The sequence below is a fragment of the Nipponia nippon genome, unplaced genomic scaffold, assembly GCF_047370975.1.
Source record: "Nipponia nippon isolate SJK-2023a ecotype South Korea unplaced genomic scaffold, ASM4737097v1 scaffold_10, whole genome shotgun sequence".
Classification (NCBI taxonomy): Eukaryota; Metazoa; Chordata; class Aves; order Pelecaniformes; family Threskiornithidae; genus Nipponia; species Nipponia nippon.
In genome coordinates this window covers 17,696,915-17,716,898 of record NW_028262291.1, presented here as the reverse complement: position 1 = coordinate 17,716,898, position 19,984 = coordinate 17,696,915, and the positions used below count along the sequence as shown (strand labels likewise).

The window sequence follows — 19,984 nt, the reverse complement described above, 5'->3', positions numbered from 1 at the left end:
CTGCATTATTATTGAAGACATTACTGAAGAGACAACTAAATGTGGCTTGGTTTGAGTAATTTAATGTTATGTGTATTTTTAGGTTAAAAAGAAGAAATTTAAGTTAGACAAGGACAATGGGCCTTCTTCCCCAGACAGGATGTTGACTGTTCCACACATCACTTATGACCACGTGACGGAGGACAGGAAACCTGATTTCAGTTTTGAACCATATGAAAATTCTGGTAAGAAATTCCATTATAAAATGGCAGTAACTGTAATGGCTTCTATTAGCGATTTACACACAGGTCCTCTTTAATATCTGTAGGAGAGAGGATGAGGACAGAACAAGCTCTTGTCATGTTCATTCTTTGCTTTTTGACTTTGCTGGCTTCTCTGGATAAGATTCAACCATTCCGTTAATAAGCATGCTCCGCTGCAGACAAACTAAGATTTGTCATTTCTACCTGCCAGAAGAGGTACTGTCTCTGAGACTGGTGCACACATTCCCCAATTCTGCATTTGATTGAAACTACAGGGATTAGCTGTCAGCTTTTCCATGTGAAATTTACGCAAGATGTGTTACTATTATACCTCAACCAAAAAGGATTGACACATCTTGGCTGCACTGAACATAGTCTGCTACTTGAAACCATCATGTGCTCCTACCATCTGCTCAGTGGAGTAGGCTGTGAATCAAATTTTGAAAGCAGAAGTACTTAAGATAAATGTGGTTCCATCTGTATTAACTGTCACTGTACAAAATGGTACAGTATGAGGAAAAGAAGAAAGGACTTTGATAGTCACCTTATAATTAATAGCTTAGTTATAGTTGCTTTAGCTGTAATGAACTTCCAAAATAACTCTGAATTTACAATGTGGCTTTTTTACAAATGTACTTTTATTAGAAGCTTTTAATGTGTATTGCTCAAATTTTGGCAGCAAGAATGAGGTTTGGTTTTTAAGGTGTGTTTTATTGATTATAGATACCTTAAGTACTTATGTTTTCTCTCCTCAAAAATTTTGCTGACCTGATGAAATTTAATGACCTTAAAAATAAGATAGCAATGTGGGCTGGCAGCAGGCATATTTTAATTCAAGCAGAAGGTCTCACCTTCCATGTACATTTTTGGTTCGCTTCTGTCTTGTCTTGTTCTGTAACATCCATGCTTCTCCACTCTTTCTTGGCCTCTGTTAAGGTATGATTGTGAATTGTATCTGGTGGTAGAAATGACATAGCTGTTAAAAGGTGGACAAGTACTAAGTTTAGTCTGTGTCTCAGGCTTTGAGTACAGATACTTTTCTTAAAAACAATTCAGTGAATGAACTGTACAAATGCTTAGATTTGTGAAGTCCCACCTTTTATCACTAAGTTTCTAAGCTGGTTAAAGGACAATATGATTTGCAGGCAGCCTACTACTGCCACTTCAAAAATCAGCTCTATAGCTTTCAATAAAAGGATTTTCTCCAATTTCTTCTGACACTTATCTTTTTTTTCTTTTTTATCTGTGTTCTGCTCTCTCTAAACTGTTACAAGTATACAGGACAAACAGGAATGTTAAAATTGCTTGGTAAGTTGAGGAAAATAATTCTATCTATGGCATGCCAGCTTATGACAATGTAATGTTTGCAGTGCTTTTCATGTGTGTCTAGTGCTGTATAGTTTCTAAGAAATCTTTTGCAGCCAAGGAGACCTAGGCAGACAAAAATGTACATTCTCACACTTGTAATCACAATTGCACCCACAGTTTCATTACAAAGAGAAAAGTGAGCACTCATTTATCATTGAGAAAAACTGCTCATGTATATATAACGAATAGAAAAAGATAATCTACATATAAATAAAGTATAATTCATCCAGTAGTTATCTGAGCATATAGCTGAGAATTAATTTCTAAACAAACACATTGGGATGGAAGAAAAACTTCCAGTTTTGACCACCAATATTTTGCATTCTGAAGTGCATGCACCTGTTCCTGTAAAAATGCTCTGTAGATATTTGTTAACAGATGGGGACCCATAAATTAAATAATTTATTTTACTGTTCATCTGGATTCTGTGATCACTTAAGCAGCCATGTAGTCCTGTGATGTTTCTAATGTGCTTTCTTAGGCACTTTCTTAACAATTGAGTGTTCCCCAAAGACTCTAGGATTAGAGCTAGGTCTGAGCAAAAAACCTCTGTGATTTAGTGAGAGTGCTGTGAGCCACCTCTAAGTTGTCTGCTCTACATCCACTAAAGACAATAGAGGCTTCTTTTCAGTGATCGAGTGCAAGGATGCTCAGGCTTGGATTAAATTGTCTGAAAATACAAGGTTCAGTTCCTCCTCTGAACCCACGTGGAACACAGGTGACCCCCTGACCAATCCTTGATTTGCCCATTTTCCAGTTTCCACTTTTCTCTTGTATTCTAAGCGGCGCAGCTCTGTTGGGGCTGAGCGCGGTGCTATAAGCTCAGGAGAGCAGCAAGAGCTGTGAAGTCACCTGTTCTACATGAACAAGAAATGCCTTCATCTTGGGGAAATACCAGAGGAGCTTTGGCAGCCACCATAGGTTCAGTTTCTATTTCCTAGCCAGGCAGCGTGAGCTCGGTAGACCTGGGAGGTTATCTAACACTGTTCTCACAGTGACTCAAAGAAATAGAGGAGAGAGTGTATTTGTACTTACTATGAATAAGATTACCTACACAGAAAACTGAAGCTGCCAAATCAAAAGCTCAGAAACAAGAAATTAGAAAGTACAAGAATAAATGGTGCTCATTCAGCTTTAATTTGGTCCTCAGAAAGCCTCTAGTTACATATCCATATGCTGCTTTCTCATATTCAGTAAATTTTGGTTCTCTCTTTGGGCTGCACACTTATATTAAAGTCTTCACGCTCCTGGATCCCCCATCTGGCTTCCCTGCCAGTATCCTTGTGCAAGCAGAGATTTTCACCTCCTTTTCTCCCCTCCTCCTTTCTCCTGGCATCATCAGTTCAGCAAAGACCCAAGAGGCATGGCTGGAGCGTGCCTAGCATGGACGGAACACTTGCAAAATGAGGTTTTTTTCAGATTTTTTTAACTCTAATACATTTATATTTTGAGAGTTTTTCTCTCTGAGTAAAAGTAAGGCAACACTTCTGAAAAATATCACTCTGTCCCAGTGTGTGAGTCCACAGGCATTTCTTAATGAAATAGTTATTAAAAGGATAACACTATACAAAAGAACTAAACATAGCATAAACGTTATGTTTTGCTGAATCTCTTTCTTGTCATCGACTCCTCTTGCTTGCCTGAAACTTTTCCCCAAGAATTGAGGCAGACACTTGGCTTAAATGGTTGATGCGGGCAGCTTGATATGCTTTTTTATGGGATGTGTCAGGCAGCTTCTAATGTGGGTGGCAGTACTGGTCTGTCCACCTGACAGCACTGAAATGTGACCAGGAGCTAGCTACACCGTGAACCAGAGCAAGAGGGGTCTGACCCCTGTGAGGTTGTACACTTTGGAAAGGGAATCACTTGAGGAAACCCTAAAGTCAGGAATGAAGGGGCAAACATAGAGATTACTTTCCTCAAAATGGGACTGGTATGTAGGGAGAAATATCTTGCAGCAGGTGACACTGTCCTGAAAAATGGGTTTGAAGAGACAACGATGCCTCCACTAGAGGTGATTTAATATTCTGCTAACATGCAATGCACACTAGAAGAGTTTCGTACCAACTCTTTTCCACAGTATTTTTTATTTTGTTCTTAAAGATGTCAGGTACAACATACTATATTGTAGGTATGTCTACATCTCCTCAGCTGCCTGTCTGGAGCTTTTTTACTCTCCCCCGCCCCATCTCTCTTTATTTTATGTGCATCTTTACTCTGACTCAGATTGTCAGCGCTCCTGGCCATCATTTTCCGCAGACCAGCAGTCTCCCAGCACTCCTTCCTCTCCAGGTAAAGCTCATAATATTTCATTGCTCCATCACCTTTGTTAATTACTAAATCTTTGCAATGCTCTGTCTGGAGTTGCCTGCTGTAGCACAGAAAATTATCGTGCTGTTTTTTAAAGAAAGCATAGGCATGTCAGTAGAATTTTGAGTTTGGAAGGTTGTTCAGGTTATAAATTGCAAATGTTTAAATAAAAAAAAAAAAAGAAATTTTCTGCAGACCAGAGGTATTTTCTAAATGCATTAATTAAAACTCAGAGTTTCCATGAAAAATACTTTAAAGCATTTTAAATTTTTTGTCTGTTCTTGCAAAAGAGAAAGCGTAAAATATTTTCTGTCGTACTACCCAAATACTCCACTACCAGAAAAGCATCTGCTTACATGTCATATTGTGTATAAAATTGTTGTGTTGGTAATATAGAAAATCCATCAGTAAATTCTTGTTATTGTGATTATAATCCTCGATTGAAAGTTCATAGAATCATAGAATGGTTTGGGTTGGAAGGGACCTTTAAAGGTCACCTAGTCCAACCCCCTTGCAATGAACAGGGATATCTTCAACTAGATCAGGTTGATCAGAGCCCTGTCCAACCTGGCCTTGACTGTTTCCAGAAAGTTCAAAATTTCTGTTTTAAAGCAGGGGTTCTCATATTGTGGGGAGTGTATTTTCTGCCATTTCAAAGTAGTACTTGGCTCAACATTATCAGTTGGATAGTCATGCCTATTACCATAGTTGCTGCTGCTACCCATCAAAAAAAGAAAATATAAAGCTTGGGAACTCCTGAATTATAGTAAATATCCCTTGCTACACGTTTCCTGTTTCTTTTCACTCATTATCCATTGAAAATGAGTTTCTAAAGCTTCCTTTATTTTTTTTCTTTAGCCTACTTATTTAGAAATTTAGTGTCTTTTTTTAACATACTTTTTTTTAACACTGCTGTGTGAGAAAGACTCCTTCAAAGGCAAATGGCTATGAATTTATTTCTATAAATAAAATATGCTGTGGCGGCATATGCTCCCTGGTGCTCTGCTTGAGCGTTGTTTCAAGGCACTTTGTGGCAGGGAAGCTCTCATTAATGTCATGTTCTTTTTTTGGTCCCTCCTCTCTGTGCAAGCAGGTTGCATGGTAGTGTTCTGAAGTGGTTCCTCCTTCACGTTGGAAGCAGCAATATACATTTAAGAATGAGAGCATAAAGAGCAGAGGGCTGCACCGGTCACCAGAACAGACTGATTTTTGGTTACGATCTTAGAAAATTTTAAAATAAAAAGAGGGAGGGAGATACCATGTTTGCCTCATATTAAACCGCTCTTCATCTCTGTATTCTCAGATAACAGCACTTTCAAATAGGCTGAGGTACAGTCTTGACTTCTTGTTCCTTTTTCATTGTGCCACTCCCCTCCCCTCCCATGAAACTGAAAAGCAATAACTGTGAATGATCCAAGAACAGCTGCTTTCTGCAAATCCACTTGTGTACTGTGTGTATTGTCTCTCTCCTAAGCACCATTCAGTGAGTGTTCAGCAAACACTTTACGTGGTTTTAGGTTCAGCAGTTTTATCACTTGTCATCAGGAAAACTAAAAAGGCTGCGAGTCCTCCTTTCCTAGAAACTACAAAAGTTTCATTTGTATCTTGTAGAAATGAGAACAATGAAAATTAGTGAAAGCCAAAAGGAGTCTGTTTTAAAGACATTTTGCTGCATATCTGAATCTGGAATTATTTTGCTTGTTTCACAGCCACTACCTTGGATGATGGCTACAGCAAAGTGATTAAATAACATGATACTAAAACCAAAAATAAGAAGCTAACATTTGCTAAAACTTACTATGGAATTTTCATTTTTAAGTGCTGGAAGTGGCTCCTGCTTTTAATAATTGTATCTGCTAGCAGTTGTCTCTTCCCCGCCACGCGTGATTTCACGGGTCTTCCTCTCCTGTTACAATTTCTGGAGAGCAGACTTTCCCATTGTAATTTTGAATGGCCATGTGCCTGATGATATAATAACATTTTCTCTTCTGATTATTTGTAAAAGTTCAAATCCATTTCTGCCATATGAAGATATCTACTTGCTTGAGTAAAATGGTTGCCTGTTAAAAAAAATTTGTTTCCTGATATCCCCACTTCTATTCTCATTAAATTCAGCTACACTAAAGTTAGCTGTTTCTGCTGTATTCCTTTAGCTTTCATGTTGCATTTTGGCAGGGCATTATTTACTGTTATAAAGTATTTTATTTAATACAGTAGAGACTTCATAAATTACAACATTATAATTATTTCATTGAATGATCCAGCCAGTTGCACAGATAAAGATTTCTATGAAGGTGTCACAATCTACTTATGATTTCTACAGAATTTTACTTGTTGTTTTTATTCTCTATAAAATTCATTTACAGTCATGTATAAATACAATAGTGGTTTTATTTATATGCAAATTTTTTGCCTTCTCTAACAAATGTTAGGACCATGCTGGAAAAAACACTTAGGGTTCTTAGTGTTAGAGTCTGGCAGAATTTAAGAGCCTGAGTTTAAAAATGAAGTCTGTAATACTCTGCCTAATTTTTTGGATGCATGGAAGTGTTGGTATACAAGTAACTCTGCCACTAGGATCTTTCAATATCTGAAGTTTTGTGAAACGGCCTTCCCACTAAGGACCTCATCTTGGATGAACTGAACATCTTGCCACCTGTCTCACATCTGGGCTCAAAGATGAGGCATCCTTGTGCCTAAGTGTGAGAGGGACCAGGAACCAGTAGACCAGCTCAGACAGTGCGTGACAGGAGCTGACTGCTCACCGTGAAAATGCCTGGGCTCCTTTGTCGATCTAGGCCTGGTTTCTTGATTTTAGTCGCAGTAATTACACCCCAGAAATTGGTATTATAAACTAAAACACGAAGTAGAGGTGGTATAAAAAGGAATTGATCTTGTCATTGAATTGCACTCATGCACTGTTGCTGTAGAGCGGTGGTCCATGGTGTGGCTCAGTTGTACAATAAGTTTTATAATGCATGAAGCTGCTTGTTATATAGATACTCTACAGTCTAGTGTATGAGGAGTATGGACAAAAAAAAAAATATTAGCTTTAAGTCTTCAGCAGAAGTTAAAATTCTTCGGGTAAAAGACGACTTAAAGTTTCACTTTTCACGAACTCTGCAATGTATGCAATTTTTTTTTGTAGTAACTTCTGTTTTCAATAGTCTGTGAAAATGTACAGTATTTCAGAGAGCAAATGAATGGTAGACCTTTCTTGAAAAAGCCAAATGCTATTGCTTTAACTGTTATCTGCATGTTCCCTCACAGTGAAAAAAAGCCCGACGTTTTTAGATGTGAACACAGGACCCTTCATCAGGACCAACAGCTTTGCCGATGAGCTTGACCTGGAGGGTGAGACACTGTTGACCCCAATAACTCACATCTCGCAGTAAGTCAAGGCTATTGAACTGTGCATTAGTTGACTTAGGCAAGAGAAGCCAATTCAGGTGGGAGGAGCTGAAATATGGAGCTGATAGGGCTATCTCAGATATTTGCGTCAAACTCTTTTTACCTTGAAGTTGGTGTATACTGTTCTGAGTGCCAGTAAATCTTCGTGTTGACCTAAAGAAAAGTTCACTTGGCTGTGACACGAGGCTTTAGTTTTTAGCTAATGTCTCTAGAGGGCAGCTGGTGGTTGATAGCCTCAAGATTTTCACATGGAGACAATGTGTGGGAGTACTTGCCTGTTGAGAATTATATTATTCCTTCCACCATTTTACAGTGGAATAGCTGTAAAGTGCAAATTTTTAAATACTACTTCTATGAAATACCAGCCTTTCCATTTCAGCAGCACCTTCTCTAATGGTCAAATGATGATCTGCATTGGAAGAAAAGATCTGTTTTGATCTTTATTACTGCTTTGTGGTACATAAAAATAGTCTGAAACAGGCCTGTATTTTTTATTTTGTTGGTTTTTTCTTTCTAAGAGAAGATTTTTCCACACGTCTTCTATGCTAAAATGTTATCTCCAGGTTCTCAGATTATTCTAAAAAATTGAGACTTGCAAAACATTTTTATTCAAATGCCTTAAAAAAAAAAAAAAAAAAAACAAACTTCTGTCATTGTTTAATTCAAACTCCTAACAAATGCTTATTATTTACCATAGTAGATGTGTGACAATGTGTCCCCTAGCAGAGGAGTGAGACAATTTTTTCCCCTCCTATTCCTAGAAATCTGAGGATTTCTGCACTGAAACCACAGATGAAAATTCTTGGCATACTTGTATTTCTGAGGTACAAAACATGCAGAAATGCCTGCTGCCAATTTTCAGGCTTTCTTCCTATACAGTGTAAATAGCAGAGAAGCACAAACGTACTTTTTATAGCCACTTCAGAAGGGCATTTTTTAAAAAAAAAGTAGGTTTGGGGGCTGTCTTCCCTGCCCTCAAACAAAAGGACTTGCATTTTCAGCTGAATCATCTAAATGTACATATGTTTGTAGGCAGAGGATTTAGGAGACTTCTATTCTGGAAGATTTCTTGGTGGTGCAAGCTGAAGGAGGAAGTAATAAATTTTATCAAGCCCTAGACAAGAACAACGGAGCAGCAAAATCAGATCTAGAAGTTTCCTTTGCATAGCTTTTTTTAAACTTTAATTTACCGCAACGTTGCAGGCTTTCTTTGAGAAATAAGCTTTGGTGCTAGGAGTTTTCATTATCTTTTTTGGGTTTGGGAATGATTTAGTTATTTCTCATTGTCACCTTCATTGATACATTTCAAATAATAAGGTGCTCCATCACTTTTAAGTCCAACTTGTGTAACAGCTGAGATTTTTTTTTTTTTTTTTCTCTGAACTACCTGTGGGAGGCCTTAGGATACAGAAAATGTGTATCAGCTGAAGAACCTTACCAAATAAACACCCTAGTCTTTTAGTAACTTATATATTTCTCTTTTACTTCCTTCGTTTTTGGTTGTAACCTTTGTTGAAATCTTCCTAGATTGCTCTAGGTTGTGAGTGATGGGATGGTACAAAACATGTCCTCATATATGACTTGAATTGAGTTTCTGCTAGGGTGGAAGAAAATGGAAATCATTGTTTCTTTTAAGACTTTGGTTTTAGATTCAAAACTGGATAAATTGGATTAAATGCAAAACTGGATAAAATATTAATTGAAATGTGTCTCTCTGAAGCATGGGTGCCCAAATGTTGTAGAGCCTGAGACCTGTTCACTTAGAAGTGCATTTATTTTGTATGCAGTTTATTAAAAGGCCTGAAACAATGCTGACCAGCCTATAGATACTAGGGTTTGGCAAAAAGTTAGTGAAAACTCTGTGTTTTGTAATGTCAGTTGGAGTATTGGCGTTCAGGTAACAGATATTCCCAAATATTTTGAAACGAAAAGTATTCTAATGTTTGTTTTACTGTTGGGTTGTGCATTCTGCCTGCATTTGAGGCTGTTGAAAAGCAAGCTGCTGTACTGTGTTTCACTGGGTACCTGTGTTGCTGGATGCTGAAGACCAGTCAATTTCAATGAATTATTTAGACAAATACTTCTTTTTCATTCTTCATTTCAAAGTCCTAGGGAACAAATATTTATGAGCTCGTTACACGTTAGTAGGACCTGCAAGTTAGACATGTGGGCATAGAATTAAGGATCGAATTTAGAATTATGCAATAGATACATCTCTGTGTGCAGAGCCACATACTAATTTTCTTTTATTATAAAAGTGGTTAGTCATTTCAGATCCGTGTCTGTGTGTGTTTTTAATTCAGGCTTGAAAGTTATGCTGTGCCTGAGAGAATATAGGATGAATTATTTTGTTCTGATGTCCGCAGTTGTGAAGCATTTTATTTCCTTAAAGCCATCGTATATACAGTATGATCGCTCCAGATTTGTTGATAAGGAAATAAGCAACCATATGCAAGTCTAAACCCTAGTACTTAACAAAAATACAGCACCAGCTATGAAAACAAATTAGTATGGAAAAGTCAAATTCAGTGCAAATATCTCTAGTTTCAGGTCTTAAAAGCAATTCATAATCTATCAGAGGATCAGAAGCATGAAGACAGTTTCTGAAGTGGAAGCATAATATAAACCACTTGATCTAAGGATGCTTGGATTTGGGATTCATAGAACTGTTTCCTGGTCAATTATATATTTATTGCAACATATGAATTGGCTTATCCATAACCCACAGAAAGGTGACTCCAGAATAAACATTAATTTTTTAAAGTCATAAATACATGAATAAATATTACGTAGTTAGTTGAAGACATGCAACCGGGAAGTGACTTTTAGTTGACAGTATGAAAAATATTTCCTTTTGACAGGTACTCTAAATCTGACAGAAGTGTGGGGTGCCTACTGTGTTACTGAGAGGCAAACGCTTGGTATCGTTGTGGCTTAAAAAAAGAATGAGGCTAAGTTTGTTTCCTCACTTGCATTAGGTCATGGAAAGAAAATGCCATCTTTCAGCCCTTATGACAACGGGCTTTAGGCTTCTAGGCCTAAAGTCCCCTTTAAATTGAATTTCAGTGCCCTGCTTGTTTATGCAAAAATTATTCTCTTTTTGTAAATGTAGGTGCATATTCTCACTGAATTTAATAGGACTGTTTTTGTGTCTAATAATAAAAGATGCAGGTGTAGGTTTTTTTGCAGGACATACTTCTGGCTGTATTTTAAATCTGTTTTGAAATAAACATTGTACTAAATGTAGCCCTGTTTCTGTGGAATTAGAAATGGGAAACCTTTCATGTGGAAAGATTACTGTTCCAGTTAATTATTTGTCACTACCACTTCGAGGAAACAGAAATAATAATAGAAGCACTTTGAGACCTGATGTTCAAACAGGAAAGTGATTAAAATGTCATAGAAAAAAACAGATTTGCAGCAGGTGCATGCAGAAATATAGAGTAAGATAGCAGTGCATGGAAGAGTGACTGCACTTTTCCTTCTACGTGAGAAGTCTTATAAGCAGAAGATGCAGGTTCAAGCAGAGCAGTCTGTGTAATCAGCTGTTACGGATCTCGCCTATAAAATGAAGTGTAACAGTTTGAAGAATGCAGTACACACTATGTTTGAGATAAGACTTGGCTCTTCAGTGGTTTGTTTAATGATTGTTGTGGTCTGTTCTGTTGTAAAAGTGAAATAAGAAACTAGACTGTAGCAATACCACACCTCTCCTTTGGACTTCTCACTGTTTCTTTCTTTCTAATCAGCGTGTTCCCATATTGTCTCCTGTTCCCTGTTTCACTGCATTGGGTCTTTTGTTCTATTTGCATTTTAAAGCAGTGGAAAATCGATGCTACTCGTAGCTGAGCCTCAGCTACCAGAGGTTCTTTCCCTGTGTTCATATAATTGTTTAATTTCTTTAATTTTTTAACTTTACATTTGGCATTAGCTGAAGTAGCAAAAGAAATTAACCAAGCATCTAAGCATACAAATGGGAGGAAGAGGGAGAAGTGGTAGATGGAATTGAGCTGAAAAAAGGAGAGAAGAAAATAATGAAGAACTGTCTAATGTATCTTTATATAAATATTTCTCACCTCTTCAAAGAAGTTTGAAGAGCTCTGCATTCTCCGTGGATCTTTCAGAAATGCTACTGAATCAAAAATAAGTGTGTGTATATATATATATATATATGTATTCTATAGTTTCCCATTCTTGGGGTTCAGCAGCTCATTAGACAGTGGTTTGTTTAATCAGTTCTGATGTATAGATGTTTGGTATTTCTTCCTGCTTCTTAATAAGAATAATCTTTTAGGGAAATACTAGCTCTAAATGTATTGTAAATTTACTGCAGAAATTGAAACATCAATCAAAGGTCATCTCTGGATACTGTATTTAAACTCCTTTTATATATAAAGTAGCTTGATTTTTCGCAAAGTTTAAAGAAACTGGGGAGACCCCTTGAACAACTTATACCTAGTTCTGTCACCTTGAGTATCATACCAAACAAGTACTTGCTGTTATAAGACTAAACCAAGGTACTCTCTAACTATGCAAATTGCTGGCAAAATTCTTGATCTTTAAATTGTGACTATGGTATTACTTCATATACATCTTTCTCTCTAATGTTTTTTGAAAGAATTACTGTGGATCCAGCTGCCTTCAGGGAATGTGTTTCTTGCTGAAAGCAGTTGCTGTATGGTCAAAATAATTCTTGATGTTTTAATGACTCTTCCCCACGTTTCATGTGCCTCTTTATTGGGGTGATGAAAATACATTTCATTAGTTAAGGATTGGTTTTGTCAGTATACATGTAATATAATTTTTCAATGGAGGCTTTCTTGCAATGGCATACTGCTGTGATCTTAGGTGTAATACAGTAGGCTTACACTAAAATAAAAGCATTAGATCAAAAACAAAAGGCACTTTCTTCTTGTTGTTAATGTATTTCCATCCTGAAAAAATTCTGTGTGGTGACATCAGCTTTATCTTCTCTACTATCTCCGTCAGCATCTCAGGTGTGGTAGAGAGCCTTTTAGGCATTGTATTAGGAGTAAATGGGAGGCTCCAATGGTGGAGGTGTTTTTAAAAATAAACCCAGCTTTGTTAAACAGCACAATAGATGGAATAATTAAGCAAACAAATTCAGTGCTTTTTAATAATTTCCAGATTAAGAGGAAGTGATAACAAGTGGATCTTTCTGAATGATTGAAATGAATGCTTTTGAACACTTTGAAATATAATTGAAATAATCAAAATAAAGTGTGCTGGTAAACACCAAGTGCAGTGTCCATGGTGCTGCAGTTACCACTGGCTTTTCTTAGAAATTATATGTTCTTTCTTTTTCCTTTAAGATTTTCATTAAGTGTTCTATGTTTTAATTACCGGCATATAATCTGTTGGCATGAGATATAACCACATTGCCTAAAGCAAATAGTGCTGAATGTGTTTTAAAACTGTCTCTTTTCTGTTGGATTATCACTGAGTGGAATCCCTATTTGCTTTGATTTGCTAGCTCATATTGTAGAAGATTCCTGCTTTTATCTTCCTCTTCTATACCAAAATGACCCTCTGAAGTCTGAGCAAATATTTCTTTTTCACTCTCGAGTGGCCAGATGTAACGGCTGACTTCTGCTGTCACAAGAATTCTCTCTGAAACCCTGCTAACAATATTTAAACCACAATTTGCATGGGGCCCATTTTATCGTTAATGACAGGGCACGTCAGAAGAATAGCAGTGATAGCAACTGTATGTAAGAACGTGCCTGAGTTAAGACCAGAGCTTAATGTTCAAACATCGGTGGTTACTGTTATGTGCTGTTATTCCAGTAATTTACTTAACTTGCAACAGGAAAGTCTTCAGTACTTGCTGTACACTGGGCAGCATCCCTTTTTCATTCAGCACGTTTCAGTATGTCGTCAAGCTCCCTTAGGTATGCTGCCTACAATCACTGCTGGTTTAATAGTTTGCTAAAAAAGGGGAGGACTGCTTCCCCGAGTTATTCCCTTTGGTGTGGAAAAGCATCATTATATCCTGTGTTTTCATTACAAATTAACCATAAACTTGGCTGTAGAAATCAACCCTAGAACTCTGGACGTATCGGGAATCTGATTTTTCTCATCTATTCAGCTGCTTTGAGCCACTTGAGGATATGAAGTGTCAATCGGGAAAGTTCCTTTTTCAGAAGGAAACTCCAGAACCGTGGTAAACGAGACACTGTAATGATTTCAGTGGCGTCACCTCATTCTGGTTTCTCGTTGCAGGTTGCATGGGAGGGGAAAAGAGCCATGGCAATCCAGTCCTAAATATGGCTAATCCCTTAAGTAAGCAATGATCAATGCAGTATAGTCATCAAAAAGGACTCGGAGCGTCTCTGATTTAAGTTAAATTTATTTAGTGCGCTAGGTAGTCCTAGTTTTAGGAGGCTGCAAAGCTTGTCTGCAGCTCAAGAGCTAGGTGGTGGTAGTAGAGCAGGACATAAGCAAACTTGCCTCTTAAATGTTGAAAGGCAAATGGTTATTTTAGTATGTTCATCATACTTTATAAGAACTTTGTTTCTGGCTTATGGGTATTGATACCAACTGGAAGCACTGCCAGAATAGCTATGGCATTCCCACTGTAGCAATGAGCTAATAGTACCAGTGTTGTGCGTTTTTGAGTGCAGCTGCCCTGATCCAAAATCACTGTAAAATCTTCCCTGTACCTGAAGAGTACTGTAACCACTGCTGTGCTGAGACAAATGGGATGCCTTGTTTCCAGGTGCTGTTGCATCTGTCTGTCTGTACGTATTTAATCTGCCATCCTACACCTAGATTGGAAGCTTTTTGAGCTGGGGACTGTTGTTGTTCTGTGTTTGTATGATATCTAATAGGCGGGATCCCAGCACACAAACTGTTTCTGTGTTCTGCATCCGATGTCTGCCACAGAGTTGACTGAAGTTGACTGATTGTGTCTTCCCTGATAATAGTCAGTTACTTATAATCTTTGTTTTTATAGATGGATTACCTGAGATCTGCCCAAGTCTTCAGCACATCTTCATGGTGTCTTATTTCACCATCAACACTTTAGCAACTGAGCTGCTTCCGACAGTGCAATAAGTAATGTGGCTAACATCTGTCCCATGTGGTTACTTATCCCTTTTATCTTTAGGGAGAAGTTCTTGTGTACTATGGTGGGTGGTTGCTTTTTTCATAGATTAGATAGAGTGTGTAGTTTACATCTATAGATCTGAAGACCAGAAGGGATAATTAGATCATCTCCTTTGATCTTGTAAAAGACAGGCTGTAGCGCTCCATCGAGCTGAATGCAGCATTGCTGTGCTGTGTTCTTAATATTAGCAAAAATGCAGTAACAGACTTGTATTTCACAAGCTTCGAGAGTGAACAGATGAAAAATTCAGGCAGGAACCTAGAGTTTGCAATTTCACCTCTCCTTTTATTTTAACTTTCTATCTATGTATTTTTCGAAGAGGGAAGTGCTATCATATACTGGTGCTGCTATTTGTCAGAAGGTAGTACTGGACAAATGTGTTCTGTGTTAGAGGTTACAAGCCTTTATGAAATAATATTCTCATGATCTTTTCTCCCTTACTACAAATTGTCACTGATGTATTCAAGTACAGCGTAAAATTACTATTTGGCTATTTTATGTTACTGACATAGTATAAAAGTAATGTGTTGACTTTTCCTAGTGTACAAACTGTCTAGGCAGAAGCTAAGATAGCTTAGCTATTTCTTTTGTGTTGCAGATGAACGTTGCATTCCTTGGTCTCCAAGCCCTGGTTTACATCTTGATTGATGTTAAGTAATTAAAGCAGACTCCAGCTGCTTAGTGGTTCAGAAGTACAGGCCTCCTATGCTGTACAAACAACAAGCAACTCCCCACTTACTAACTTTTATCATTGTTTACTTTAGGCACCATGCAGAATAATAAGTGCAAAAACTTTTTTTTTTTTTTGGGGGGGGGGGGGGAAGGGACAATAAAAGTGTCCCACTTTTATCTAGCATTTCTAAAATTTAAATTTATTATCTTGAGTTAACTCCAGAATGAAATTCAAAGTATAACTAAACATTTTCTTTCTGTTATGAGGATGGAGGACGGCTTTACTTTTTGTTTAGGTGTGGTAGATATACCAAAGGAAGTGAAAAACTTGAGTAGTTTATAATGTGCACGCTTCTTTTGTTGGGAGTCATTTTATCCAATAAACAGGATAGAAATTTTGTTTAATGGTTTATTAATTATATGAGAAATAATAGTTTTCTTCTAATGTGGTAACAAAATATTCATTATGAAGTTGTAAAATTTAATACTTTTAAATAGCAGTTAAATTAGTATACTTCAGAAGCTACGGGCAGCATTATGTCCACACCTGCTGCATATACTATGCTCAATCAGTGTAGCAAACATACCTGGATTTGGCATCACGGCTCTCCAGCAGGAGTCAATCTGATGTCAGTGCAAGGTTGTATGAATGCCTGCCAGGATTGGTATGTGCCAACCAAGAGACATAGTTGACCACTGAGATTTATTCCGTGTGCAGGCACAAACTAGTAAATAAGCATTTTTAGCAAAATTGTAATTCTAATATTGGTCAAAATGTTAGCATTTGTAAACATTTTTTTTTTTTTTTTGTGGATATGAGTGCAGTTACAGATATCGGTGTCTGTGTTTGGGGTGGACAGAGCGGAAACCAACACAGCGTAACAAGCAAATAGTTTGTGTAATGTATTTTTGACCTAATCATCTAATTCCAGGCTCAACTATCAAATCCAGGCATGGAACATTATGGTATTAAAAACCAATAGCATGTGTGACCCAAGGGACCTTTATATTTTAATACTTGGATAACATTTAATTTCTTGTGAGAACATCTTTTGTAGCGAAGTGCATTACACTGGAAAAATGGAAATCAACAGCTGGTTTAAATATTGCTGAATAGTGCAACGGGACAGCAGTGCTGAAGGAAAATACCTTTTTGTAACAGTATTAATGCACAGGGAAACAATTCCAAAAGATGTAGATGGGTTAGTTTACCTGCTGCAATACTATAATTGTTCAGGAAATTGCATGCTGTACATTCTGTGGGTAAAAGTGATCTGAAAATTGCTCAAACATATCGTTCATACAAGTTGATTTTTCCTTTTAACTTCATTCCACAGTGTTTTACAAAGATAAATATTGCAGTTGCAGTTTTTTTCACAAGTAAATGCTGCTCCCAGTATGACCAGAACATAGTTCAGAATTAATATAGCATTTTCCTCTTGCTGTACTTCTCTGGAAATCCTTTCACAGCGTTAACACAGTAAAGAGCTTCTCCTGCAGCTGCTGTTTCTGATCACCAGTGATGATTTTTTTTCTGAAGTTAAAAACATGGTCAAGTACGCTTAACACCCTACTGATGTAGCAAAGCTCACTGCAGTGGAAGGTTTTGTTTGAAACATTTGCCAAATCTAAGGCAAAGCTGTAAAGTAGGGAGCTCTACGGATCATCTCGGATGCTGGTTGCGTGAAGAGCAGCGTGCCTGGCCGTGGTTGCTTGCCCTGGACAGAAAGCCCATGGGAGGTCATGGAGCTGTTGACTGAAATTTGCTTTCTTCATGTGACTGCAAGGACTGAAAATAGTTGTGATTTCACTCAGTGTCTCAGGGACTTTGTGTCATTCCCATGTGGAGAACTGTATGTTTTGTTTTACGCGCTGCAGGAAGTTATACTGGGAAAAGCTAAAGTATTTTCTTTGTGTTGCAGACAAAATACCTTAAATACCTTACAGTAGTTGTCAGCCTGTTAGCAAACTAAAGCTAAGCACCTGACCTGTTGCTCATGGTTGTGTTTTGGTCTGTGTTTTTCTCAGGTTCCTGTATCACACCCATTTCTGTGGTTACTGAGTGCCTCTTGGGATAAAAGTAAATACAGAAGCTAGTCATCGCTATGTCCGGTTACACCTCTATGTCTGTCTTTCCCAAAGAAAACTGATGTGTTTATGTTTTGTTTTTTCTCCAAGTGTAAAATGCATAAATACAATGTCAAAAGGGAAATGGATCAGAAAGTGGTAACTGTTGTTGTTGTCGGTCTGTCTTCATGTCCTTTTGGTCAGGGGCCTGCCTCTCAACCAAGTCCCTTCTCCTGTGCAGCCAAGTGTCATTTGTACAGAAATGTCACTGTTCCTGAAAACGGGAATTATTGGGAGTGGTGGGGATCCCAGGGGCTTGATCTTTTAGGAATTTTGGGCCTGTATGAGTTAGAGCCTTGAAAATAAAGGCAGGGGATGTTCGGTGTGACACAATGTCCTGCAGAGAGCCGATGAAGTGAGCAGAGCACAGCAAAAACATAACACTCGCTACGTGATTCCTGGTTTATGAGAGGTTGTCATGCTGCGTTTTGTAGGGGCAGTGATTTTTGAGGGATGGCAGGCTAGATCTGTAATACAGGCTGTGTATGAATGGAAAATACCAGGGGGATGCCAAAAATGTTTTGCGGTCACTACAAAAGTTCAGTTTACATGCAGGAATATGAAAGGTGATGAACAACAGAGCTGTAGCTGGTGTGATCTCGCGTTTGGAATTTACTTGTTTGTCTACATCTGATGGTAAGTTCACTTCGATTAAACCTTTAACATACAGGCAGTGAAACTTATTTGAATTATCCCCATGTTTTTTTTTTTTTTTCCTTTAGTGCAGCTATTACTCTGGAAAGCAGTTGAACCTTTGTAGCTTTTTTTTTTTTTCAATCCATACCTATTTAGACACTGGCTAGAATTTGAGAACGTATCATAGACACCAAAGTCATACCAGTGTTGCTGAAAATTTGACCCCCGTATGTATGGGATCTGAGTTTTTTTTTTAATAAATGCAAACAAAAAATTGTGAACAAACACCTTTCTTTTTTGTTAAACGTATTATTTTATTAAAGAAATAAGTCTAGTATTTAAAAATTATTTCCTCATTTTTATTTGATGAGAGAACCCCAAAATACCACAACATTCCTTAATATTGTGTAAAGAAAAGTACTAATCGAATTCCAGGGCAACCAGTTTATACTCACATTTGCCATAGAGGCTTTCTCCGTGCAAGTTAGCCTCTGTGCAGCGACTGCTGAGCCCTACCTTGCTTGAAACATTCTGCAGTAGGAGTGGGATCCAGAAGTGCTCAAACTGAGCATAACTCTTTGCAAGGTGCGGGTTTGGTATGGTGGGCTTCACAGGCGTTAGGCAGTGGTGAATGGTTTGAAAATCCTCACAATCCATTATTTTAAAGTTGATTTTAATCCAAAATGGAAGCTTTTCTTGGACTGTCCCACAGATGGTGGGACATGCAGGACAGCATCAGAGCGGTGCGGGATGTCAGTTTTCCTTTTGTTAGCGACATGAGCTGGCAGCAGTGCTTAGCTGACCACAGCTGGGGCTGAAAAACTGAAGAAACAAGCTTTCTATGAAGCATTTGTTATTCACCTAGGTCTGCAAGTCAGATCAAATTCCCTCCGTTGTTGAACGTGAAGTGTTCCAAGAGCTTTGTGTTGGGAGCATAGGGAGGTTGCAGGGGTGAAATGCATCCTTTTCTTCTCCCATTCTACCTAAAGTCTACGATGCTGAGCTGCCACAAGTGTGTGCTTTCATTGTATTGGCTTCCAGAAACCCCATTCTGGATTTAATGGTTGGCAGTATGCATACAAACAATGAAAGTGAGTCCTGTCTGGACATGTTATGCTGTACCTGTTACTCCTGAAAAAGGACTGAGACAGAAAGCTTGGTTTGAAAGCACTACTTTATCTTAGCACAGTATTGAGGAAAATTTGGCAAACTGGGATTAACAGGCTTGTGTTCTCCTATACTCATCTGTTTTTAGGAAAAAAAGAAAATACACTCTGATATTCAGAAATTTTGGTTTAGCAACACAAACATTAATTTCTCCTCTTTCTTCTCTTTCCACCCTATACTCTCAGCTATTTTTCAAACTGTGCAACACTTAATGGTTCTTGTTATTACCTATTCCATAGAATAAGTAATGCAGGGGAAATAGGAGGTCAGGTGAACAATTAAACATATGTTATAAAACTTCATCCTTGTTCTAGCTGTGATAAATATGCTAACAAGTTGAAATGCCAGTCATTATTATTCCTGTTGTTTAATTACTTATTACCTCAAAATGTTTATGTTTTGTGAGAAATGTCTTTATTTAGAAGGAGAGGTAATGATTTGCATGTGTTTTGTCCTAGAGGATGTGCACTGTGCTTGCGGGTGTACACGGAGCCTATGCTGAGAACCATGTACATGGAAAGTACAATACAAGAAATAGCTGTGTTTGAGTCCTAAAATGGCTGCATTTTATGCTCCAAATAATGGAGGGATGCAACCACAGTGTATTTGTTCTTTAGTGAATTTAGTAAGTGTTCTCAGTCCATCTGCTTTTTATTTTGGAAACCTAATCCAATCCTCTCTATGTAAAATTTTCAGATACTAATTTGGAATGCATTCTTATCCACACCCTTTGTTACACTCTAGAATCTTGATCTTTTTTTTAGAAGGCTATTTGCAGTCTTCCTTTTTAGGCCACCCACATGGTGGCACCTGCCAGGTCTTCAGGGGTACTTCCTTTATTCTGCAGGACTCTGAGGTTTTCTGTATGTGTGTGTGCTGTGTCTCATCCATTCATCATTATTACATCTTAATGTAGGTCTCA

At 37.8% G+C, this 19,984-nt stretch overlaps 1 protein-coding gene across 4 annotated transcripts in view; it reads left to right on the top strand.

The window, feature by feature from the left end:
• KCNQ1 (potassium voltage-gated channel subfamily Q member 1) overlaps positions 1 to 19,984 on the top strand; it is a 369,368-nt gene that overhangs the window by 112,317 nt on the left and 237,067 nt on the right. The window contains exons 10-13 of one of the 4 annotated variants that reach the window (XM_087746748.1): positions 83 to 224; positions 1,524 to 1,550; positions 3,837 to 3,902; positions 7,191 to 7,311. In XM_087746748.1, the coding sequence (XP_087602874.1) occupies positions 83 to 224; positions 1,524 to 1,550; positions 3,837 to 3,902; positions 7,191 to 7,311 (356 nt within the window). The remainder of the gene's footprint in view (positions 1 to 82; positions 225 to 1,523; positions 1,551 to 3,836; positions 3,903 to 7,190; positions 7,312 to 19,984) is intronic. The other 3 variants (XM_087746749.1, XM_087746750.1, XM_009462968.2) reach the window with 3 other exon arrangements.